This window comes from Mustelus asterias, chromosome 1 (assembly GCF_964213995.1).
Source record: "Mustelus asterias chromosome 1, sMusAst1.hap1.1, whole genome shotgun sequence".
NCBI lineage: Eukaryota > Metazoa > Chordata > Chondrichthyes > Carcharhiniformes > Triakidae > Mustelus > Mustelus asterias.
In genome coordinates this window covers 140,009,093-140,036,548 of record NC_135801.1, presented here as the reverse complement: position 1 = coordinate 140,036,548, position 27,456 = coordinate 140,009,093, and the positions used below count along the sequence as shown (strand labels likewise).

Sequence of the window (27,456 nt, the reverse complement as noted above, 5' to 3'; positions counted from 1 at the left end):
CACCCACTTGTCACTTGACCGACCTTATTGAATATTTTGAGATAACAGAGCGAAAGAGTAGACAAGTGCAACGCAGTACATTTAAATCATCTTTCGCATTGATCATGGCTGATCATCAAATTCAATATCCTGATCTCCCTTCCCCACCCCCATTTTCCCTTGATCCGTTTAGCCCAAAGAGCTATATCTAATTTCTTCTTGAAGTCAGAAAACATTTTGCCCTCAACTACTTTCTGTGGTTGTGAATTCCACACATTCATCACCCTCTGGGTGAAGAAATTTCTCATCGCCTTAGTTCCGAAAGGTTTACCCCTTATCCTCAAACTATGACCCCTAGTTCTGGACTCCCCCACCATTGGAAACATTCTGAATCTACCCGGTCTAATCCTGTTATAATTTTATAAGTTTCTCTGAGATCCCCTTGCACTCTTCTAAATTCAGTGAATATAATCCTAACTGACTTAGTCTCTCTTCATATGATAGACCTGCCATCCCAGGAATCAGCCTGGTAAACCTTCGCTGTACTCGCTAGGACATCCTTCCTCAGATAAGGACGCCAAAACTGCACAAAATACTCCCAAGTGTGGCCTCACTTACGCACTATACAATTGCAGTAAAACATCCCTATTCCTATACTCAAATCCTCTCGCTATGAAGGCCAACATACCATTTGCCTTCTTTATTGCCTGCTGTACCTGCACACTTAGTTTCAGCGACTGATGCACAAGGACACCAACGTCTTGCTGAGTATTGATCTCTCTCAATTTACACCCATTCAAGTAATAATCTGTCTTCCTATTAGTGCTACCAAAGTGGATAACCTCACATTTATCCACATTATAATGCAGCTGCCATGAATATGCCCACATACTCAGCCTATTCAAATCACACTGAAGCATCTCTGCATCCTCCTCACCGCTCACCTCCCACCCAACTTTGTATCATCTGTATAGTCTGTGCTCCATATCTGAACAATCTAGAGAGGCCGCAATCGTTGTGTCCTCCATCCATTCTGACGCAGCAGAATGTCCCATTTGTGCCATTAAAGCTGCTGGAAGTGACTCCTTCATCAGGATTATTTTTTAACAAGCAGCAGAGATTTGATCCAAAAACAGAAAATGCTGGAAAATCTCAGCAGGTCTGACTGCATCTGTGAGGAGAGAATAGAGCTAACATTTCAAGTCTAGAGGATCTTTAATTAGAGCTAGAGATTTGATCCAAATGGGCGTCTTTTTCTAGGAACTAAACTGCAGTTAAGACCAGGTGCCTGTCCATGATTGATACCATAGTACTACATAACAATTCAAATACGAGCACTGAATAATAAATCTCCAAATTGAATTTCTCCAATCTTGCACACAGTCTGTCAAAGTTCATTTATATATTCCTCATGGAGTGACTGTCAGTCTTTAAAAAATAATCAAAGTCAGACCATGCATGGATCGCATGTCATCGTTCATCTTTTTTGTAAATTTCATCAATGAAGCTTAATAGAAGACTCAAACTTTGAACAGTATTCAACTGATGGCTATCCAGCTTGCAAAATATTTTGCTTCAAATTTTACTTTTGTTTCCTCTTCGGTAATGATGTAAACAGTGCCCACATATCCACTTCATTTTTTCACTGGTCATAATGTTTGGATTCAGTGGGTAATCATACACTGACAATTTCATAGTATCATAAAAGGTTTATGGCACAGAAAGAGGTCACTTGGCCCAACATGTCTACTCCAGCGAAAAATTGAGCCACCCTTCCTAATTCCACTTTCCAGCATATGGTCTATAGCCCTGCATGTTACAGCACTTGAGCTGCATATATAAACATATTTTAAAGAGTTGAGGGTTTCTGCCTCTGCTGCCCTTTCAGTCAGTGAGTTCTAGGCCCCTTCCTGCAACCCTCTGGGTGAAAATGATTTTCTTCATCTCCCTACTAATCTGTGTCACCTAGTCACTGACCTCTCTACTAAAGTAAATAGGTCCTTCCCACTATTCTATCCAGGCCCCTCGCAATTTTATATATCTCAATCAAATCTCCCTTCAGACTCCTCTGTTCCAAGGAGAACAACCCCAGCTTAGTCAATCTTTCCTCAATTTTCCTGTCCTGGCAACATCCTCGTACATCTCCTTTGTATCCTGTCTAGTGAAAATACAATTGGCAGGATCTTGAACCATACTCTCCGGGTGCAAAATCCGACAAAAACTGGAAATCGCAAATCTCGCTGGTGAGATCGCGATTATCCCCAACCCTCGCCTATGGGACATGATTATATTTTAATATAATTATCCACTCCCATGCCAAGTTCGCTAATAAATAAAAGCATTCCATATGCTCTCTTAACTACCATAGCCACCTGTTCTGCTATCTTCAGGAATCTGGACCTTCACTCCAAGGTCCCTGTGTCTCCAAGGTCTCAGCATCCTCTCCTAAATTGTGTATCCCTTAAGTATATCACCTCACATTTCTCTGGGTTGAATTACATTTGCCACTTTTCTAACTATCCTCAGTCCATTGATATTTTCTGCAGTCTACAGCTATACCCCTCACTATCAACCACATAGCCAATTTTTGTGTAATCTGTTAACTTCTTGATCATTCTCCCCAAATTTGCACCCAAATCATTATTATATACCACAAAAAGCAGGGGACCTAGTCTTGAGCCCTGTGCACCAATCATGAAACAGTCCACCAGTTGGAAAAACATCCATTTACAATTATCTCTTGTTCCCTGTCACTAAGCCAATTTATATTCAGCCTGCTACATTCCCCTGGATCCCATGGTTTGATTTGATTTATTATTGTCCCATGTATTAGCATACAGTGAAAAGTATTGCTTCTTGCACGTTACACAGAGCATACTGTTCATAGAGAAGGAAAGGGGTCCTTGTGCATGAGACGCAAAAGCCCAGTCTGCAGGTACAACAGGTGATCAAGAAGGCAAATGGGATGTTGGCCTATATCGCGAGGGGGATAGAATATAAAAGCAGGGATGTCTTGATGCACCTGTACAGGGCATTGGTGAGGCCGCAGCTGGAATACTGTGTGCAGTATTGGTCCCCTTATATGAGGAAGGATATATTGGCATTGGAGGGAGTGCAGAGAAGGTTCACCAGGTTGATACCGGAGATGAGGGGTTTGGATTATGAGGAGAGGCTGAGGAGATTGGGTTTGTACTCGTTGGAGTTTAGAAGGATGAGGGGGGATCTTATGGAGACTTATAAGATAATGCGGGGGCTGGATAGGGTGGAGGCGGAGAGATTCTTTCCACTTAGTAAGGAAGTTAAAACTAGAGGACACAGCCTCAAAATAAAGGGGGGTCGGTTTAAGACAGAGTTGAGGAGGAACTTCTTCTCCCAGAGGGTGATGAATCTCTGGAATTCTCTGCCCACTGAGGTGGTGGAGGCTACCTCGCTGAATATGTTTAAAGCGCGGATGGATGGATTCCTGATCGGTAAGGGAATTAAGGGTTATGGGGATCAGGCGGGTAAGTGGTACTGATCCACGTCAGATCAGCCATGATCTTATTGAATGGCGGGGCAGGCTCGAGGGGCTAGATGGCCTACTCCTGCTCCTATTTCTTATGTTCTTATGTAAATGAGTGCGCAGAATGTAGTGTTACAGTTATAGCTAGGGTGTAGAGAAAGATCAACTTAATGCAAGGTTAGGTCCATTCAAAAGTCTGACAGCAGCAGCGAAGAGGCTGTTCTTGAGTCGGTTGGTACGTGACCTCAGACTTTTGTATTTTTTTTCCCGATGGACAAAGGTGAAAGAGAGAATGTCCGGGGTGCGTGGGATCCTTAATTATGCTGGCTGTTTTGCCGAGGTAGCGGGAAGTGTAGACAGAGTCAATGGATGTGAGGCTGGTTTGCGTGATGGATTGGGCTACATTCACGCCCTTTTGTAGTTCCTTGCGGACTTGGGCAGCGCAGGAGCTATACCAAGCTATACCACCAGAAAGAATGCTTTCTATGGTGCATCTGTAAAAGATGGTGAGAGTCGTAGCTGACAGGCCAAATTTCATTAGTCTTCTGAGAAAGTAGAGGCTTGGTGGGCTTTTATACCTATAGTGTTGGCATGGGGGGACCAGGACAGGTTGTTAGTGAACTGGACACCTAAAAACTTGAAGCTCTCAACCATTGATATAGACAGGGGCATGTTCTCCACAACGCTTCCTGAAGGCGATAACAATCTCCTTCGTTTTGTTGACATTGAGGGAGAGATTATTGTCGCCACACCAGTTTGCCAGTTTTTCTATCTCATTCCTGTACTCTATCTCATGAGCCTTTAACCTTGTTAAAATCCAATTGCCCTACCTTCATCAAGCCTCATGTTATTTCAAAAAGTTCAAAGTTTTCAGATACAAAATTCCTTTAACAAATCTATACTGACTGTCCTTGAGTATTAATCCATGCCTTTCTAAGTGACAGTCCTGTTCCTCTGAATTGATTCTTTTGCAGAAGAGACCCAACCTGTCAATCTTTTCCTGATGCATATAATCTGTGTTTCTGGTATCATCCTTGTAAATCTTTTATGCACTCTCTCCAGTGCTTTTAAATCCTTTTACATAATACGGTGACCAGCATGCAGCTCCCGAAACGTAGTCAACCCAATGTTCAATATAGATTTACCTTACCTTCCTGCTTCTTAATTCTATGCATGCCCGACGCTATATTCTCTGACCTGATTCAATGATCTATAACGGACACCTTTCGAAGGCTCTTTGAAAATCCAGATATCAGGCTTGAAGGGTCAAATGGCCTACTCCTGCTTCTGGTTTTTGTGTTTCTACTTTTCTGAGACTAGCTAGAATTTTAAAATAAGCCAGATTGGACCTTAGTCATGCCTACCAACAGTTGGAATTGGATGAGAACTCGAGACTGGTAACCATCAATACTCACAAGGGTTTATGCCAATATAAATGCTTGCCTTTCAGAGTCTCATCAGCAGGTGCTATTTTCCAACATACAATGGAAAGTCTTTTACAGGACATCCCAGATGTAGTGGTTTATCTCAACTTTTTTAATGACAGGAACGACACCTGGAGAACACAGGGTAAACTTGAAGGAGGTTGTAAAGCAATTTAAAGAAGCAGAGGTTAGGCATAAACGGGAGAAATGTACCTTCCAAGCAGACAAAGTTGCCTATTTAGGTTTTAGGGTGGACGAAAAAGGTTTGCATCCTTTGGAAGACAAAGTAAAAGACACTCCGCAGCCACTAAACATCTCTGAATTAAAATCATTTCTCAGAATGGTAAACTATTATGGTGGGTTTCTACAAAATATATTCACCACCTTAGCCCCACTCCACCAATTGTTAAAGAAACAATCCGTCATGGAGGTGGGGAGTAAACTAAAAGGAGGCATTCACAAAAATCAAATAGGCCCTGCGGTTGTCAGCATTATTGGTGCACTGTGATCTGATTAAGTTCTTCTTGGTGATGTATGATGCATCTCTCTATGGAGTTGGAATAGTGTTGTCCCCAAACTGCTTGATGGAGCGGAAAAGCCAATTGTCTTTGCCTCAAATACTTTGTCTGTGGCGGAAAATAAATTGATGAGGAGGTGGCAGTAATATACACAGTTCCATCAATACATTTATGGTTGGCATTTTACAATTATTTTGGACCACAAGCCTTTGCTGGGTTTGTTCAGAGGAGATGAGCCAGTGCCGCCAATAGCTTCAACAAGAGTGCAAAGGTGGACTCTCTTATTGGCCGCATTCAATTACACTTTCCAGCATCGCCCAGGAACACAGATATCTAATGCGGGTGCGCTGAGTATGTTGCAATTGCCACAGATTGTGGTATCACGGCCAATTCCACAAAAGATAGTGCTGGCACTGCATATGATAGAGTCCTTGCCAGTCTCAGTGAAACACATAAGAATGTGAACAGAAAGAGATCCAGTATTATCAAAGATTTTTTAAAAATGGTATTGCAAGGGTGGAGATCTGAGAAGTCTAAGCTGTTGAAGCTCTATCAGCAAAGAAGGAAGGAGGTAACTTGTGAAGACAGGATGTTGTGCAGAGTGAGGGTTATAATCCCGCCCCAAGGAAGATGGCTATTGTGCAACAGCTGCACAACTCTCATCCAGATCAAAGCAGGATGTAACCACTAGCCAGGAGTTGTGTGGTGGCCAGGCCTTGATGCAGAAATAGAGAGGATGGTTAGTCAATTCCCCAGTTGTCAAGCTCAGCAGGCCTGCCGCCGCTGGCTAATTTACACCCTTGGGAGTGAACAGGGAAACCCTAGGCAAGAATACATATCAACTTTGTGGGAGCCTTGTGCCAAATGTTTCTGATTGTAGTGGACTCTCAATGTAAAATTAAATGGCATGCGTCACGTTGGGTCAGCACCTTACCATCCAACAACAAACGTGTTAGTAGAATGTGCCACGCAAACATTTACAGCCTCAATGAAGAGACAAGTAATTAGGCTTCTCCCATTAAGAATGGCCAGCTTTCTGTTGTACAACACTACGCCAGTTGTGACCACGAGGGTCATGATAACAGAGTTGCTAGTGGGATGTCGTCTAACGACACGGTTGGATATGATATTCCCAAATTTGGTGGGGAGGGTGGAGGCTAGGCAAACTTCTCACAGAGTCAGGACCCAAGGAAGAGCATGAGAGTCTTCAGAGATGAAGATTTAGTTGTGATCAGAAATTTTGCAACTGGACCAGCATAGGTGGGTGGGAAGATCGTGGAAAGGATATGTTCAATCTCCTGTTTTGTGGAGGTGCAAGGATGTTGCATCAAGAACCATATGGATCGCCCGAGAAGGAGAGTGGTACCTGAGAAAAGGGACCAGCAGGTAACACACTCAGTCCAGGTAGATCTGCCTGGATTGGGAGTGGGGATCCCACTCCTGAATGTGGAACCTGATCAACCAGTAGCGGCAGTAACGGAGATTGCAGCAGCCACCAAGGATGAATTAGACCCTAGGTTGATGAGTTTGTCTTTCAATTCTGCCCGACCTGATTTGTCATTTCCAGACAAACCTAGATTGGAGTTGAGACGGTCTACGAAAGTTCATAAGTCACCGGATCGATTAAACTTGTGACAGGTTGTCATGGAGGTTCCCCTTTATGATTTTTCTTTATAAACTATTGTTTGTGGATTTTTTTTCTGTTTCTCCTTGAGTGACTTCAGGAGTTGGGGGGTGGGAGGGGGGGAAGGGATGTGGTAGCGTGACCCCTTTAAGGGGCCGTTCCATGAGGGCCACATGATCGGGCTGCACCCTATGGAGTGTCATGGTGGAAAACTGAACAAATGCAGTGCAAGGGTGCATATCCCGAGTCAGGAAGGATCAGCAGAGCCAGAGAGGAGGAGTTATACAGTCACATAGTATTCTGTCAGGTCTTATTTGTATATATCGTTATTTGTTGCATTAGCCTTTTGTGTTCTGAAGCCTCATCGAGTCACCTTCAATATTTTAGTTTAAGTAATAAATTTGATAGTTATTTTTCTGCTTCTATTTTATAAACTAATCACCTACCTGCTTACTTAATTAATGTGTCTTGTCTTCGGCTCTCAGATCTCACTTTTTGCTGCTTCCTCATTCAACATTTCTTGTTCTGGAAAAGATTAGAACAGCACATCATCCCTCACTGCACCAAATTCTGTCACTTGCCAAATTCCCCAAGTTAAGCAAGAGCTATGTCAAATCAGTACTCCATTGAGCTGAACTTTGTGCATATGCATACACTGACAGGGACTCTAACAAATTTAAATTTAGGTGCTAGAATTGCCACTTGGATGCCTGGCATTTTTCCATAATTGGAACAGAATGGATAAGACCGAGCAAAAATGAATTCTCTGCCTGAAATAGAACCCAAGAGGACTTGACTGAAGAATACTATAATGCTCTTACTAGAAACAACAGTATGTAGATGGACACTACCAATTTGATACAAGAAAATAACTTGGCAATCTCACTGTTTTGGGCTGTGAGGAGGATGCAGAGATGCTTCAGCGTGATTTGGACAAGTTGAGTGTGTGGACATGTGCATGGCAGATGCAATATAATGTGGATAAATGTGAGGTTATCCACTTCGGTAGCAATAATAGGAAGACAGATTAAATTGAGAGTGTAAATTGAGAGAGGCGGATACTTAATGAGACCTTGGAGTCCTCGCGCATCAGTCGCTGAAAATAAGCGCGCAGGTACATCAGGCAGTGAAGAAGGCAAATAGTATGCTGGCCTTCATAGCGAGAGGATTTGAGGATAGGGATGTTTTACTGCGATTGTATGGGGCATTGGTGAGGCCACACCTGGAGTATTGTGTGCAATTTTGGTGTCCTTATTTGAGGACGGATGTCCTTGCTATAGAGGGAGTACAGGCTGGGGTGGCAGGCCTGTCATATGAGGAAAGACTAAGTCAGTTAGGATTATATTCACTGGGGTTTAGAAGAGTGAAAGGAGATCTCATAGAAAGTTGTAAAATTCTAACAGGGTTAGACAGGGTAGATTCAGAAAGAATGTTCCCAATGGTGAGGGAGTCCAGAACTAGGACTCATAGTTTGAGGGTAAGGGTAAACCTTTTAGAACTGAGGTGAGGGGAAATTTCTTCACCCAGAGGGTTGTGAATGTATGGAATTCACTACCACAGAATGTAGTTGAGGGCAAAATGTTTTCTGACTTCAAGAATAAATAAGATATAGCTCTTGGGGCTAAAGGAATCAAGGGATTTGGGAGAAAGGGGGGATCAGGATATTGAATTCGATGATCAGCCATGGTCAAAATGAATGGTGGAGCAGGGCTGAATGGCTGACTCCTGCTTCTAGTTTCTATGTTTTACTTCCATCTCAAAATCAAAGTAAATTTGATTGCAGCTTTTAATTACAAATGACTGGATTTTTAGCTCATGGATGAGTGATGACCATGTATCAATTGAGGCAGTGTTTTTTGTAATGATTCATTTCCAAATCTATTTAGTAATTTATTTATGATTATATTTAGGAATTGTTGCATAATTTTGTTCTAGTTACTGCTAATTAAGACGGTTTTTTTGTATCAGTTCTGTTACTTGTCTCAATATGTAATAAACACTATTGCTTCCAAACATGGGAAATTTGATTTCAATTAAATCAGTTGACAAGCAGGGAATTTGTGTAAGCCAGTGATTATTTTCATGTGTGAAAATAGTCACTGGCATGGTAAAGCTACACAAGAACCCGACATTTTAAAGTTTCAGCTATTAGATCAGTTGATTTTTCTTGTTTCCATTAGGTTGGATTTTTGAATGTTTTTTTTTGAAGGAGCTTTGTCAAATCACCTAGGATAGTCCTTTCAAGGATAATCAAATTCAACTTGATAAGTGCAGACATGTTTAAAAGTTAGACCATCTTTAGGTATAAGACAATTGTGCAGCATCAGAGGCAATCCTGCATTGTAAACAACAGGCACAGCAGCATTTGTACTATATTCAGCATTTTGATGCTGGACATGGATAGACTGAGCACTGGACAAGCTGCAACATATGCTTTTGCCATTAGTGGATATTCAAAACCTGTCCTTAAAATATGTTTAGTGGCTGGAGCTCCAAAGTCACATCGGCAACTGTATACAAATAAAACTTGCATTTATATTCCACTTCTCATGTAACAATGTCTCAAGGAGAGATGTTGACATCAAAAAAGAATGGTGTGAGGGGTTGGAGTGAGGAGAATTAGGATGTCAAAGGCACAATCAGTGATCAATATCCCAGTAGTTAGAAAGCAGGGAGGCGTGTTAAATATGTTTCAAATAAATGAGTAAATATGGCAGGAAGGAACATGGTTGTGATGAGTTCTGTCATTTCTTCAAACTTCCTTTCCAAAGAGATGCAAGGCAGCCTTTATTGCTTTTCCTTGTATTTAAAATTTACATTACATGTAGGTAATGGTTTCTGGGTTTATTTGTATCCAGTGTGTTAACCCAGAAATTATTAGATATAATAAAATCACAATCTCTGAATTACTGTCCATTAAAATTTGGGCTGTGAAGGAGTGTAACTAATTGGATAACTCTTTCAAAGACCCAGCAGAGGCATATTTAGTTGGTTGATAAAGACATATTTGCATCACTACCTGGTGTGATTGTTTCTGTTGTTTGTAAATTTGTGTAATGTATTGTAATTATTCAGCCTATTATTCAATTTTTTTGATTTGCATTTTTTTTCATTTATGGGATATGGGGGTCGCTAGCTAACCAACATTTATTGCCCATCCCCAGTTCCCCTTGGAGGACAGTTGAGAGTCAACCACATTACTGTGGCTCTGGAGTCACATGTAGGCCAGACCGGTTAAGAACGGCAGATTTCCTTCCCTAAAGGGCATTAGTAAACCAGATGAGTTTTTCTGACAATTGATAGTAGTTTCCTAGTCTTCAGTAGATTCTTAATTCCAGATATTTTTTATTGAATTCAAATTCCACCATCTGCTGTGGTGGGATTCAAACCCAGGTCCCCAGAACATTAGCTGGGTTTCTGGGTTAATAGTCTAGCATTAATACTGCTAGTCATCGCCTCGCCAAGTGCATGGCTTTTGTTTTTGCAATATGAAAAAGCTTGTTGAGTAGTTAATAACATTAAATTTAATGTAAAATGTATTTCGGTCAGCAAATACAATTTGTTTTTGTACTTATTCCATATTTACACTAAAGAGCCAGAATTTTTCTTGCTATTGACTGTGCCCTTCTTGATAAAATCTCATCACTCATAAAGGTTAACTTTCCTCATAAGATGGTGAATGTGACATCAGGAATTTTTTATATATAGTCCAGCTGTCTGTACTGGTAGTACTGTGGTTTAATGAGCAGACATCAGTATATTGTCTTTTTCATAAAGCTTGAGAGTTATGAGTTGAAAAATTTATATAACAATCACCAATATTTGAAACTCTTCACCCACTGCCCATCAGGGGCTGTAGTGGAGGGTGTATATAGTTTGCACACTTTTTGGGCAGCTAACTAATATGGATTAAACATGCACTGTAGAAACATAGAAAACTACAGCACAAAACAGGCCCTTCGGCCCCACAAGTTGTGCTGAACACATCCCTACCTTTTTAGGCCAACTATAACCCTCCATCCTATTAAGTCCCATGTACTCATCCAGGAGTCTCTTAAAAGACCCTATTGAGTTTGCCTCCACCACCACTGACGGCAGCTGATTCCACTCGCCCACCACCCTGTGTGTGAAAACCTTCCCCCCAACATTTCCTCTGTACCTACCCCCCAGCACCTTAAACCTGTGTCCTCTCGTAGCAGCCATTTCCACCCTGGGAAAAAGCCTCTGAGAGTCCACCCGATCTATGCCTCTCAACATCTTATATACCTCTATTAGGTCTCCTCTCATCCTACGTCTCTCCAAGGAGAAAAGACCGATCTCCCTCAGCCTATCCTCATAAGGCATGCCACTCAATCCAGGCAACATCCTTGTAAATCTCCTCTGCACCCTTTCAATCTTTTCCACATCCTTCCTGTAATGAGGCGACCAGAACTGAGCACAGTACTCCAAGTGGGGTCTGACGAGGGTCTTGTATAGCTGCATCATTACCCCTGGACTCCTAAACTCAATCCCTCGATTGATAAAGGCCAGCACACCATACGCCGCCTTAACCACCTCCTCCACCTGCAGGGCCGATTTTAGAGTCCTATGGACCCGGACCCCAAGGTCCTTCTGATCCTCTACAGTACTAAGAGTCTTTCCCTTTATATTGTACTCCTTCATCCCATTCGACCTGCCAAAATGGACCACGACGCATTTATCTGGGTTGAAGTCCATCTGCTACTTCTCCGCCCAGTCTTGCATCCTATCTATGTCCCTCTGTAACTTCTGACATCCCTGTGTATGTTTAATTTTCATTTAACATGCCTTTTATACTCTTATAGACTTAAGGATATAAAGGATTCATCATACATATCATGGATTCCATTATCATTACAAACTTTGTTTTGTCCTTAATTACATGCATTCCATATTTTATGTCTTAAAAATCTGCCCCCTCATTTAACCTTATATTGGCTGATGAGAAATCACTACCGCACTTCAGTTTAAAAAAAATAAATTATTGGGTTGCAACCATTTCTTTGCATTCCTGATCAACTTTGAGCAGATGGTGATGAGCTGCCTTCTCGAACCACTGAAGTCCATGTGCTGCTAGGGAGAACATTTCAGGATTTTGGGCCAGTGATATAGTTCAGATCAGGATTGATGTGACTTAGAGGGAGAATTGCCGATGGCATTTCCGTGTGCCTACTGTCCTTGTTCTACTAGATGGTAGAGATTGTGGGTTTGGAAGGTGCTAGCAATGGAGGTGTGACGAGTTGTTGCATTGCATCTTGTAGATGATGCACACTGCTACCTCGGTGTGGTGGAGGGATCGAATGTTTAAGCTGATGGATGAAGTAGCAATGGAGTGGGTTGCCGATGTCGAGCTGTGCCAATCCAAATAAGTGGAGAGCATTCCATCACACTCCTGGCTTGAGCTAGTAGATGATGGGTGAGTTATTTGCCACAGAATTTCCAGCCTTTGGCCATTACAGCCACAGAGTTTATATGACTGTTCAGTGATAAGTGTCAGAATGTTGATGGCAGGGATTCAGCAATGACCGGGGAGATATTGGGAAAAATGTGGGAGATGGTTCTTGCCTGATACTGTGTGGTGTGAATGTTACTTGCCACTTATTAGCCCAAGTCTGAATGTTGTCTATGTCTTGCTACATCCACGCACAGATTGTCACAGTATCTGAGGAGTTGAGATTTGTACTGAGCACATCAGCAAACATCCTTACTTCTGATCTTGTGTTGGAGGGAAGGTTGATGAAGCAGCTGAAGGGGTTGGGTCTTTGACACTACATTCAGCAACTCCAGCACCACTACATTCAGCAACTCCAGCACCAATGTTCTGGGGATAGGCAATTGCCCTCCACAGGCCATCCTCTTTTGTGCTAGGTATGACTTCAAGTTTGCTCGGCCTTGGCCATGCTTGACCAGTTGCTGCCTTGATATCAGTCATTCTCCACTCACCTCTTGAATTCAGCTCTTTTATTCATATTTAGAGCTCTGGCAGAATCCAAATAGATCATTTGTGAGCAGTTATTGATGAGCAGGTAAGCAAGTACCATGTGAGTGCTGTCAAAAACATCATCCATCGCTTCTTGCTGATTGAGAGTAGACTGAAACTGTAATTGGCTAGATTAGATTTATACTGCTTTTGTGAGCAGGACAAACCTAGACAATCTTCTGGGTTGTCAGGTAAATTATAGTGTTGCAGCTGTACTGATTTAGCTTGACTAAGGGTGCTGCTGGCTCTGGAGTGCATATTTTCAGTTCTACAGTTGGGATGTTGTCAGGGTCCATAGCTACATATGGCGCCTTCAGCCATTTCTTGATATCAAATCGAATTGTCTGAGAACTGCCTTTGATAATGGGAACCTTTATCAAAGACTAAAATTGATCATCCACTCAGCACTTGCTGAAATTGATTGAATCCTTCAAGCCTGTCTTTTGTGCTTCTGTGTTGAGCTTCCCTGTCATTGAGGATGGGAACGTTTTGTGGTACATCTTCTCTAGTTAGCTGTTTAATTGTCCACCATTGACGAATGAATGTGGCAGGACAACAGAGCTTTGATCTGATCCGTTAGTTGTGGGATTCTGTGGCTATGCCTATTGCATACCTCTTCCACTGTTTAGGATACATTTAGCCCTGTGTTGCATCTTCACAGGTTGGCACCTCATTTTTAGATATAAGAACATCAGAAATAGGAGCAGGAGTAGGCCATCTGGCCCCTTGAGCCTGCCCTGCCATTCAACAAGATCATGGCTGATCTGAAGCGAATCAGTTCCACTTACCCGCCTGCTCCCCATATCCCCTAATTCCCTTATCGATCAGAAAACTATCTACCCGTGATTTAAACATATTCAACGAGGAAGCCTCCACCACTTCAATGGGCAGAGAATTCCAGAGATTCACTACCCTCTGAGAGAAGTTCCCCCTCAACTCTGTTCTGAACCGGCCCCCCCTTATTTTGAGGTTGTGCCCTCTAGTTCTGGTTTCCCTTCTAAGTGGAAAGAATCTCTCCACCTCTACCCTATCCAGCCCCTTCATTATCTTATATGTCTCTATAAGATCACCCCTCATCCTTCTAAACTCCAACGAGTACAGACCCAATCTGTTTAATCTCTCCTCATAAGCTACACCCCTCATCTCCGGTATAACCTGGTGAACCTTCTCTGCACTCCCTCCAAGGCCAATATATCCTTTCGCAAATAAGGGGACCAAAACTGCACACAGTACTCCAGTTGCGGCCTCACCAGTGCCTTGTACAGTTGCAGCAAGGCCTCCCTGCTTTTATATTCTATCCCCCTCGCGATAAAGGCCAACATTCCATTCGCCTTCTTGATCACCTGCTGCACCTGCAGACTGAGTTTTTGCGATTCGTGCACAAGGACCCCCAGGTCCCTCTGCACAGTCGCACGATGTAATTTTTCTCCATTTAAATAATATTCCAATTTACTATTATTTCTTCCAAAGTGGATAAGCTCCTGCCAACAGATATGTCTGTTGCTGCATCTGGCTTGCTCAGCTACGCTCCACATAGAACCAAGGTTGATCACCTGACTTGATAGTAATGTCAGAGTGAGGGATAAGCTAGGCAGTGAGGTTACAGATTTGTGTTTGAAGCAACTAGTTGATAACTCAGGGCCTCATGGATGCCGTGTTTTGGGCTGCTAGATCTGTTCTGAGTCCATCCAATTTAGCATACTAATAGTGCAAAACAACATGATGGAGGGTGTACTCAGTATGAAGGTGGAAGCTAGTCTCCATAAGGACCATGTGGTGGTCACCCTTGCCAATATTGTCTTGAACAGATGCATCTGCAACATGTAGTTTGGTGAGAGCAAAGACAAATACATTTTCCCACATGTTGGTTCACCTGTCACAGGCCTAGTCTGGCAGCTAGGTCCTTCCTATAGGGCCACTCTTGATGATATTGATAGTACTCTTGCTATCCTCAATACTTTTTCCAAGTGGTGTCCAATCTTGAGGAGACTGATTGCAGGAGGGACGGTACACGATAATCAGGTTTCCTTGCCCATATTTGCTCTGATGCTGAGAGACATTGTGGTTTCCAGAGTCAATATTGAGGACTTTCAGAACCACTCCCTCCTGACTGTATGCCACGTTTCTGGGACGGTCCTGCTAGTGGGACAGGACATCCTCAGGGATGAAGCTGGAGAAATCTAGGAAGTTGAATGTCGGGTACAATTCTGTGAGAATGACAGTATCAGGCTGTTGCTTCACTAATCCTGGGTGGTTGTACTACAGGATTGAGGCGGACTGAAAAGATTGAGTATGTGGACATTAAGAAAGATGTGTTGGAAATTTTGAATAGTATCAAGATAGATAAGTCGCTGGGACCAGATGGGATGCACCCCAGGTTACTGTGGGAGGCGAGGGAAGAGATTGCAGAGCCTCTGGCGATGATCTTTGCGTCGTCGATGGAGATGGGAGAGGTTCCGGAGGATTGCAGATGTGGTTCCTATATTCAAGAAAGGGAATAGGGATAGCCCAGGAAATTACCGACCGGTGAGTCTAACCTCAGTGTTGGTAAGTTGATGGAGAAGATCCTGAGGGACAGGATTTATGAACATTTAGAGAAGTTTAGTATGCTCAAAAGTAGTCAGCACGGCTTTCTCAAAGGCAAATCGTGCCTTACGAGCCTGGTGGAGTTCTTTGAAAATGTGACTAAACACATTGACGAAGGAAAAGCGGTAGATGTGGTTTACATGGACTTCAGCAAGGTGTTCGATGAGGTCCCCCATGCAAGACTTCTCGAGAAAGTGAGAAGACATGGGATCCAAGGGGCTGTTGCCTTGTGGATTCAGAACTGGCTTGCCTGCAGAAGGCAGAGAGTGGTTGTAGATGGGTCTTTTTCTGAATGGAGGTCGGTCACCAGTGGAGTGCCCCAGGGATCTGTTCTGGGACCCTTGCTGTTTGTCATTTTCATAAATGACCTGGATGAGCAAGTGGAGGGATGGGTTGGTAAGTTTGCCAACAACACGAAGGTTGGTGGTGTTGTGGATAGGTTGGAGGGATGTCAGAAGCTGCAGCGTGACATAGATAGGATGCAAGACTGGGCGGAGAAGTGGCAGATGGGCTTCAACCCAGATAAATGTGTAGTGGTCCATTTTGGCAGGTCAAATGGGATGAAGGAGTGTAATATCAAGGGTAAGACTCTAAGCAGTGTAGAGGATCAGAAGGACCTTGGGGTCCAGGTCCATAGGTCTTAAATCGGCCTCGCAGGTAGAGGAGATGGTTAAGAAGGCGTATGGTGTGCTGGCCTTCATCAATCGAGGGATTGAGTTTAGGAGTCGGGAGATAATGATGCAGCATTATAAGACCCTAGTCAGACCCCACTTGGAGTACTGTGCTCAGTTCTGGTCGCCTCATTACAGGAGGGATGTGGAAATGATTGAAAGGGTGCAGAGAAGATTTACAAGGATGTTGCCTGGATTGGTTGACATGCCTTATGAGGATAGGCTGAGGGAGCTCGGTCTTTTCTCCTTGGAGAGACGAAGGATGAGGTGTGACCTGATAGAGGTGTACAAGATATTGAGAGGTATAGATCGGGTGGATTCTCGGAGGCTTTTTCCCAGGGCTGAAATGGCTGCTACGAGAGGACACAGGTTTAAGGTGCTGGGGAGTAGGTACAGAGGAGATGTCAGGGGTAAGTTTTTCTCACACACGGTGGTGGGCGAGTGGAATCGGCTGCCGTCAGTGGTGGTGGAGGCAAACTCGATAGGGTCTTTTAAGAGACTTGTGGATGAGTACATGGGACTCAATAGGATTGAGGGTTATAGGTAAGCCTATATATAAGCCTAGGTAGGTAGGGACATGACCGGCGCAACTTGCGGGCCGAAGGGCCTGTTTTTGCTGTATTTTTTCTATGCTCTATGTTCTAATCTGTGGGACAGTTTTCCCAGTTTTGCCACAAACCCCAGATGTTAGTGAGGAGGACTTTATAGGGTCAACGGATCAGGGTGTCCCTTTGTTGTTTCCAGTACCTTGGTCAATGCCAGCTGGTGTGTCCAGTTTTATTCAGTTTTTGTCTAGCAGTTTGGTACAGCTGAGTGGCTTGATGGTTTCTGAGCTATTAATCCAGACACCTGGACTTCATGTTCCAATACATGAGACTGAATTTTCCCAACCGATTGGAGACAGACTGGGAGGTGGGAAGATTGGTAGTTTGATGTGTAAAGACATCAGGAAATAGATCCCATATGTCTCCCCATTACCCGGTCATATTGCCAGTGTCGAGAACCTTAGTGACTAGTTAAGGGCCATTTCCTGCCTTGTGGGCATTCTCTGAGGCAACAGCGAAGTAGTTCCTGATAGTTTCCTCTGGGGGTGAGCTCCTTAATGGGTGCTCCATGGCCATGGAAGGGTCCCCAGCAGCAAGGCATGGCCGCCATAACATTTCACCCTCCACCAGATCGCCGGGGCCTTCCCACCTGACTTTAATTTCGCCACGGGCACTTGCATGCTCTGGTGAGGCAACCTTAAAAGTGCCACCTGTAATGGTGGTGATACTGAGACAGCCAGCAGCTCTTGGGGGACAGCTGCTGTCCTGAATCGGCCATCGCCTGCAAAACGTCATTCCTGGATTCCACCAGCTGCTGTCGTGGGCTAATCTCCCATTTTTGTGCCCTGGGGCAGGGTATCACCTTTCCTTGAAAAATTCAGCCATGTGTGCCAACCCCAACACAGCTGGGCAATTTAAATTTAATTAATTAAATAAATATGGCATAAAGCTAGTATCAGCGATGGTGACCATGAAACTACTAGGTTGTTGTTAAAAAGCAATCTGGTGTCCTTTTATTGAAGGAAATCTACTTTCTTAATTCAGGCCTGCATGTGACTCCAAACCCTTAAAAAAAAACATAGCAGCAGGAGCCCTTTGAGTCTGCTCCACCCATTCATTATGTTCATGGCTGATCATCCGGCTCCCGCTTCCCCCACCAAAATTTGATTAATGGGATGCAGATGAGGTTTATACCATCCCTGGTGAGTTTTCCAACCCACCATGGCAGGCACCAGTGAAAGATCCCACTGAAAGTTCATGCCAGCATGAAACCAGTTTCTGGTCCTCCTGCCATATTCATCCACCATGCCCGCAAACGCGCTTGGGAGAATTCCACCCTTGGATTCAAAGATGAGCTTGTGACCTCAGATTTTAATTATGGTGTGCATTGCTGGCAAAGCCAGCATTTATTACCATTCCGAAAGCAGCTTGACAGGGTAAATGCTGAGAGTATGTTTGCCCTCATGGGAGAGTCTAGGACCAGATTTAAGACTGAGATGAGGATGAATTTCTTTTGAGGGTTGTGAGTCTTTGGAGTTCCTTGTCACAAAGCTGTGGGGGCAGAATCATTGTGTATATTTAAGACTGAGAATAGATAAATTTTTGATTGGTAAGGGAATCAAGAGTTACAGGGAAAGGGCAGGAAAATTGTCTGAATCAGAGATTAGTTCTGTCTCCTTTACTGACACATGGGCTCAGAACCTCCGATCTCCGGATGGTCATCCAGAGGCATCCCCAAGGATGTGCTAGGACGACCCCTCAAAAGTCCCCACGCACTGACAATGCAGGAATTGCCTGGGAAGCTTGGACTTCTAATGGACTGCAACTCGAACCTTCCAAAACTCTGAGTTAGGGGACTTTGGACGGTTCCAACTCACCAGGATAGTTACATAGGAGATGTTGGAAAGATTAAAAGCATTTTGAACTCTTGGATAACTACTACTGACCCTCTCAAAAATTGCTTTGGGACCTTTATGGAAAATGGCAGCTCGTGCTGTAAAAAGCGGGTATTGGTCTGGCTTGCCCGGTGTCCCTGCCATACAAAGGAAGGACTTCCAGAGCATATGTACACTCATTTCTGAAGAAGTGTGGGCGAGAAATGCAGTGTTCCGATGACTAATAAATAGGATCGGAGTGGCAATCTGTCAGTTATTCCCATTCCTCAAAAGGATTGGCCCATTGTTTCTGGGATATTTGCTGCTTCCCTCATCTCTGTCAGATCCTCTCTTAGTAATGTCCCATCTCACATTTAACATACTGTATTTTTAATTATATCAGTATCATTCATTCTGATGGTTTATGAAATGTTTTCCTTTGTCTACTTTGGACCTCCTCTTGCCACAGTATATGAATGATAAGATGACTCGACTTCAATTTTCATACTTAAGGAATACATTCTACCCAATTGGAAGCTCATTTATTATATTCAAGAGAGATTGATACATTTCTAGAATCTAATGATATCAAGGAATATGGAGATAGCCCAGGAAAACAGCATTGGGATGGACGATCAGCCATGATCTAGTTGAATGATGGAGCAGACTCCAGGGGCTGAATGCTCCTGTGCTTCTATATAGAATATGTTCAGCACATTCCTTGGACTGTTTGTCAATTTGTAAATTACAATGTATAAATTGATGGCAGCAAAATGATCATACATGAATGGGTGTAACTTGATTAGGCTCACACAGGAAATTCCACTCCAATGTATTCTACTGAAATTTCTTTTAGATGAGTAAAGAGCAACTTGGGTTAGTTACCTGTCACGCTACCTTTATTTGAGAGATGGTGAATAAAGGAACTCAAGGCATTGTGTTTCAGAATTGCGTGATACAGGAATTTGGATTATACATTGTATGATATCTGAATGCGAATGTACTGGTTTTAATACATTTTTTGCTCAACTGCACAGCATCAATATATCAGCAGGCTGTCTCTTGGATAGGAGGCAATAATACCACTAAAAAAGGTTCCCTCCTTCAGTTGCGCAAACTGAAGGCTATTCTCTGTGGTTAACATAATTACTGCTGCTGCTGATACAGAAATTTGAGAACTTGAGACTCATTTACATGGTCACCATGTTTTTAACTTGCCTTTCTGACAGTACCAGATTGCCTTTCGTGGATAGAAATTTGGTGATTCTTTTAAACAAGAGGTTTAATTTGATAAGATTCTTTTTATGGCATAACTACGCAATCAAGACTTGTTTTGAAGGCCAACCGAATTGACAGTGTGTTGTGATGCCTGTGCTCCATTCCACAGCGTTGGGACATATTCACTCCTCCTTTGTCAAGTTTCCAAGCTCTGTCTTGCTATCTGAGAAGATGCCTAACAGCAGGGTAAACAATAGATAAATGAAAGTAATTGCTAAGCCCAGGATAGTGGCAAAATTGATGAAGGCAAAATAATCTTTTATTCCATTAACAAAAATGCCCTTATTAATTAACTGGCTAAGCATTGTCCCAAAGGCTGTTATCTTGAATAACATAGGAAGTCTTGGGAATTTCTGAAAGCACTTCAGAATTCAGATTGGACTCTACCAACTTATTGGTGCAACAGTTATTATTTGATATCTTGGATGCAAGAGCTGGGCGTATGGATTAGTGTATAATTCAGTAGTGCCATGCATGATTAAAGATGCAGTGTTTTAAGAACCTAAATCAATGACTGAAAACATATCAATCTGGTCACAGGGCATCTCGATTTAACACCTATATAAACTCTACAGAACTTTATCAGGATGCCTTGGAGAACCTCTCAGTTCTTTCCGCTCCCTGAATATGCTTTGTCATTTGCTCAGTACTGTACCACAAAAATTCCCTTCAAAAAGATGAGTCTGATAAAATAAATGGATTTCTCCTGTTCCATTTTGTGCACACAATTTATTTGTTTTACAGTTTTTGTCAGATAAAAGTGGCTTTAAATACCTCAGTATAATTAAACATTTGTTTACTTTCATAGGCCTTATGTGGTTGTACAGTTAATATTCCTACAATTGATGGCAGAGTGATTCCCCTACCTTGCAATGATGTTATCAAGCCTGGGACTGTGAAGAGGCTGAGAGGCGAGGGTTTACCGTTTCCTAAGACACCTACTCAACGCGGTGACTATATAGCAGAGTTTCAGATAAAATTTCCTGACAAAATGCCTCAAACAACAAAAGAAATCCTGAAGCAACACCTTCCAATCTCTTAGAACTCAAATCAAAGCAATATTTAATACTGTGCCAGAAGTTTGAAGAAACGAACAAAGGATCATTTTCTAATATAATGTAACACATTTTAAAGAAAATTATTTTAAGGCAGAGCTTTTCAGTTCTTTATTATGCTGAGCCTTGTAAGCATAACAATGGTAAGTGTGCAAGAACTGTGGAATCTGTTTTAGTAGAAAAATGTAATGCATACTGAAATCACTTTCACCAGTATCAGGGTGGGTGGGAGGGGACAGGTCGGGAAACTTATTTTAAATATATCTGTATTTGAAAAGGAATGGTGTAGTGCTACATCACTAAAACTGGGTTTGTCCAGTACAAAGTCATTTTGTGGAAACTGAAGTACCTGAATAATAAACCAGAGATAGTACTTTGAAAGTTGAGCTTATAGGCATTATTCTTCAAGAGAAACACTAGAAAATTGTAAGCTAACATGACACTGGTCAGCAGTATTGAAGCACAAGTCATCAGGGTGCCATAAAAGAGGTGGTGTTTGGTTGAACCATGGGATAACTTGTACAAGTTTACAAAAGTCCACTGCAGCAAAAAAAGTTCCAACTTTTGTAACGCTATATAAACTTGCAACAATATTGGTTATATTTTTTTACAACCTGTTTCACAATTTGAGGGGCTAAATTACTGATCCGGATTACATTTGGACCTATATACTGATAGAGTAGAAGCAAAAACAACCTTTGTATGTAGAGCAGCCAGTATTTCGAGGAAGTTTGCTTTTGAGAAGCCAAATGTATTTCACACTGTTAATAGTGGAGAAAATGAAGTTTTAAGTATTAGGTCAATTGATTGTGGCAATATAAAACTAAATGCAGAAATTGAAATTTTATATACAAAAGCAAGCACTGTAAAGTCATCTGTGAGCAACAGAACAGGTAGCTTTTGAAGGCTTATGATTTCACAATTTTAAAACTGAACCAAGTTTGAGCATTAGGGAAATTTATTAAACTGATATTCTCTTGAATTTCCCTTTGATCATTTGAAAAATATTTTTGTTTAATATTTGTCACGTCAAATGTTCAACTCTGTATTTTCTTCTGTTTTGTATGAGTTCCTATGTATAATGTGATGTTTAAATTCTCTAGCTTTCTCCTAACAGTCACTGCAACTCTTATGATGAGCATTCTAATAGTTGTTTTTGATTTCTCTTGTTTTCTGATTTATGACTTGTACTGCTTTTTAAATTCATCCCGCTTTCCCTATGTCACCACAAATTTAATTACGATTTTATATTCACTGTTTCAGTTATTAACAGTCATCATTATTTTACCAGCTTTTTTGCAGTAGCTATTCCATTGTTCTTCTACACAACCTAGCCAAACTATTTTGCATTTTGCTTTCAATGAGCTGAAACACACTCCCAATGTTTTTTATAGACTTATATGCTTCACTCATTCATGCTAGTATGATGGTTAAAAGTTGGCACATACAAGATTTGGACAACAGTTTCATAATCTACAGGGAGATGATGTAAGCAAGGGAGAAACTCTGCGAGACTTTTCTTTGCTGGTCTATTTTTGACCCCTACAGTTAATATTCAAAAATTGTTTTGGAAAGAGATTTTGCTTGCACTATAACTCGAGGTTGCATGTTTTTGCCACTGAGTATACCTGCTGCTATAAAACATTTTATGCCATTTGTACAATTATCACTAAATAATCTGGTAAATGGATCTCTTTAGTAAAGATTGCACAAAAATTTCTTAGTTTCATGAAAATGCAAAATTATTCAGCAGTGTTTTTTCATCATTTCCCCAACCCCCATTTGGTTAAAACAAACTGCCAACTAAAGAAGGAAAAAGTGCAATCTGTATTGACTGGAAGTCTTGAAACCCTCCTTTTTCTATATCTTCATATGACAGCATACAAAATTATGAACAAGGATATATATGTGCAGTGTGGCAATCGTAAATATTCATTTCTTAAAATTGGTTGGTGCTCCAGCACTAGTAAAAAGAGCACCAGCACATTGCAAATGCTAGATGCATTTTTAATTTTGTCTGCCTTTTACACTATTTTGTGGAAATGACAGGAAGCAGAGCTGCCCCTACACACTGGTTACCAAAGACTGTATTGTGCTAATAGAAAAGGAATGATAGTAGCGCAGGTGCTGCTTGAAAAAAATGAAACTCTATTGCTGCATCTTAATTTTTTTAATTGAATTTGAGAGACTTTCAAAAGAAAATCCACAAGTCCTTTTTGAAACCTATAAATTGTTGACTGTTTCAATACTTCCATCTGTATTTTGATTTAATAAACTGCATTTTGACTGAACTTTTTTCTCTCGTAGAATGTATTTATCAACAGTAATTTAGTTCAGATACTTAATATAATATTTATTGTAATGGGAACTCAGTGTTTTTGTACAAAGCAACTTTATCTAATCAAAGTAGAAAACTCTTAAATTTACAAAGAGCCCTTGTAATTTGACTTGTTTTCAAATTTCAAGTGAGTTCAATCAAATTTCCGAAAACATTTTTTTTAATGCAGCAAGGGGTGGCATGAAGCAAGATATGGCTTAATAATAAAGATGGATATCTCAAACCATGACCAGGGAATTCAGATTCTTGTAATTTCTTAAGTGGCCCTCCTCTGGTATAGCTCAGAGCTATTTTCAGTTTCAGAACAGATATCAACTTAACTACTTATTATGTAGCACCTCTGAACATACATTTTGGGATGACTTTCTGAAGGGGAAAAAATTAATCCTGAACTAAAGTAGAGATTGGCATAATTGATGAATGGAGGTGGAGTGGCAGAAGTGTTTAGTTCGGGAATTCCAGACTGTGTGATTAAGGTAAAATTCTTAATGGTGGAGAGAATGGAAGTGGACATAAGGAGCCAGAGGTAGCAGACTGGAACACTTCGGGCAAAATTTTATATTCCACCCCTAGGTGGATTCTGAGGCAGTGGAGGGGAGCATAAAATTGCAAAGACAGGATTCCCCCGGGAAGCCAACTGCCCAAACCCAGATGCAATTTCACGTTTAAGTAGGCTATGTCAGGAGATACTGGATAGGTGCAGGAAATATAGGGTTGTTGTAGTGGGAGACTTCAATTTCCCTGGTATAGACTGGAAATCGCTGAGGGTAGGGACTCTGGATGGTGAGGCATTTGTAAAATGTGTACAGGAGGGTTCGTTGGAACAATATGTGGACAGCCCAACTAGAGAGGGGGCTATACTGGACCTGGTGCTGGGGAATGAACCCGGTCAGGTCTTCAAAGTTTTGGTCGGGGAACATGTGGCAAATAGTGACCACAATTCTGTTAGCTTTAGGATAGTGATGGAAAAGGATGAGTGGTGTCCCAAGGGTAAGGTGTTGGATTGGGGGAAGGCTAACTTTATTGGGATCAGGCAGAAATTGGCAGCTCTTGATTGGGAGAGGCTGTTTGAGGGTAAATCCACATCTGGTATGTGGCAGTCTTTTAAGGAATGGTTGTTAGGGCTACAGGACAAGCATGTGCCTGTAAAAAAGAAGGATAGGAAGGGTAGGATTAGAGAACCGTGGATAACCAGGGAAATTGAGGGACTGGTCAAAAGGAAAAGAGAGGCGTATGTTAGGTCCAAGCAGCTAAAAACGGAGGGAGCTCTGGAAGAGTATAATGAAAGTAGGAAAATACTCAAACGGGGAATTAGAAGAGCAAAAAGGGGTCACGAAATGTTCTTGGCAGACAGGATTAAGGAGAATCCCAAGGCATTTTATTCATACGTTAGGAACAAAAGGGTTGTAAGGGAAAAAATCGGACCTCTCAGGGACAAAAGTGGGGACTTATGCTTGGAGCCCAAAGAGGTAGGGGAGATCCTAAATGAATACTTTGCGTCGGTATTCACTAAGGAGAGGGATGTGTTGACTGGGAGTGTCTCGGAGGGGAGTGTTGAACCGTTGGAGAAAATCTCCATTACAAAGGAGGAAGTGTTAGGTTTGTTAGAGAATATAAAGACTGACAAATCGCCAGGGCCTGATGGAATCTATCCAAGGCTGCTCAGGGAGACGAGAGGTGAAATAGTTGGGCCTCTGACGCAAATCTTTGTCTCGTCACTGGACACAGGTGAGGTCCCAGAGGATTGGAGGATAGCCAATGTGGTCCCGTTATTTAAGAAGGGTAGGAAGGATAACCCGGGTAATTATAGGCCGGTGAGCTTGACGTCCGTGGTGGGGAAGTTGTTGGAGAAGATTCTTAAAGATAGGATGTATGCGCATTTAGAAAGGAATAAACTCATTAACGATAGTCAACATGGTTTTGTGAGAGGGAGGTCATGCCTCACGAACCTGGTGGTGTTTTTTGAAGAAGTGACCAAAATGGTTGACGAAGGAAGGGCCGTGGATGTTGTCTATATGGACTTTAGTAAAGCGTTTGACAAAGTCCCTCATGGTAGGCTAGTGAAAAAGGTTGGATCCCATGGGATAAAGGGGGAGGTGGCTAGATGGGTGGAGAACTGGCTTGGTCATAGAAGACAGAGGGTGGTAGTGGAAGGGTCTTTTTCCGGCTGGAGGCCTGTGACTAGTGGTGTACCGCAGGGCTCTGTATTGGGACCTCTGCTGTTTGTGATTTATATAAATGATCTGGAAGAAGGAGTAACTGGGGTGATCAGTAAGTTTGCGGACGACACAAAACTGGCAGGACTTGCAGATAGTGAGGAACATTGTCAGAGGCTACAGAAGGATATAGATAGGCTGGAAATTTGGGCAAGGAAATGGCAGATGGAGTTCAATCCTGATAAATGCGAAGTGATGCATTTTGGTGGGAATAATGTAGGGAGGAGCTACACGATAAATGGAAGAACCATAAAGGGTGTAGAGACGCAGAGGGACCTGGGTGTGCAAGTCCACAGATCTTTGAAGGTGACGTCACAGGTGGAGAAGGTGGTGAAGAAGGCATATGGCATGCTTGCCTTTATAGGACGGGGCATAGAGTATAAAAGTTGGGGTCTGATGTTGCAGATGTATAGAACGTTGGTGCGGCCGCATTTGGAATACTGCGTCCAGTTCTGGTCGCCACACTACCAGAAGGACGTGGAGGCTTTGGAGAGAGTACAGAGGAGGTTTACCAGGATGTTGCCTGGTATGGAGGGGCTTGGTTATGAGGAGAGATTGGGGAAACTGGGGTTGTTCTCCTTGGAAAGACGGAGGATGAGGGGAGACTTAATAGAGGTGTATAAAATTATGAAAGGCATAGATAGGGTGAACGGTGGGAAGCTTTTCCCCGGGTCGGTGGTGACGTTCACGAGGGGTCATAGGTTCAAGGTGAAGGGGGGGAGGTTTAACACAGATATCAGAAGGACATATTTCACACAGAGGGTCGTGGGGGCCTGGAATGTGTTGCCGGGCAAGGTGGTGGAGGCGGACACACTGGGAACGTTTAAGACTTATCTAGACAGCTATATGAACGGAGTGGGAATGGAGGGATACAAAAGAGTGATCTAGTTTGGACCAGGGAGCGGCGCGGGCTAATTGTTCCTGGTTTCTCGTTTCAAGGCTTCATTCTACGATCATCTTGCTGGTGCCAGTACAGAGTGAGACTGCGGATAGTTGGGAACCTGTCTCGGGGGCAGGGGATTCATATGGTGTTCGTGGAAGTGGAAATGACTAGGGTTGGGAAGCATTTTCCGATCGGGGCCATTGTGATCTCCTGGACTCGTTTCGATCGCCTCAGGGGGTCGGAGAGGAATTTCCCAGATTTTTTTTTCCCCATATTGGCCCTGGGGTTTTTCACTCTGGGTTTTCGCCTCTCCCTGGAGATCACATGGTCTGGAATGGGGGGGTGGGGGTAAGTTAATAGGTTGTAATGAACAAAGCATCGTAGCTGTGAGGGACAGCTCGGGGATAGGATATTGGTATGTAGATAGGCTGGAAAATTGGGTGGGGATCCTGGATTCAGGATTCAATCCTGGACCGGGGAGCGGCGCGGGCTTGGAGGGCCGAGGGGCCTGTTCCTGTGCTGTATTGTTCTTTGTTCTTTGTTCTTTGTTCTAGGCAGGGCATGAGTGGGGAAACCCAACCCCCCACCTATTAAGGACCTTAAATAGCACCATTCACTTGCCATCCTTAAAATTCTACCTTTGTTATTTATCACGCTAGAGGAGGTTACAAAGCTGAAGGGGGTAAGACCATGGAGAGATTTAAACGGATGGACAAAAAATTTAAGATTCCATGGTTTACTTGAGAGAGGACATTCAAATTTTGGATGAGCTGAGGTTTATGGAGAGTCAAGTGTAGGAAATCAATTGGAGGGTGTTGGATAATCAGAATTATTTGGGGTGCATGAGGGTATCAGTGCTATTTAACCTGAAACAGGCCAAGGTGTTGGGAACAAAAAACAAACTTGCTGCAAGTAGTTAGTAGGTCAGGCAACATCTGTGGCGAGAAAAACAGATGTTTCAGGTC

The 27,456-nt window shown here is 42.5% G+C and overlaps 1 protein-coding gene across 1 annotated transcript in view; it reads left to right on the top strand.

Moving 5' to 3' along the window:
• Positions 1–23,345, top strand: part of dnajb5 (DnaJ heat shock protein family (Hsp40) member B5) — a 60,647-nt gene extending 37,302 nt beyond the window's left edge. The window contains exon 4 of the mRNA XM_078219483.1: positions 20,808–23,345. Within this exon, the coding sequence (XP_078075609.1) occupies positions 20,808–21,041 (234 nt within the window). The 3' untranslated portion in view covers positions 21,042–23,345. The remainder of the gene's footprint in view (positions 1–20,807) is intronic.
• Positions 23,346–27,456: the final 4,111 nt, after the last annotated feature.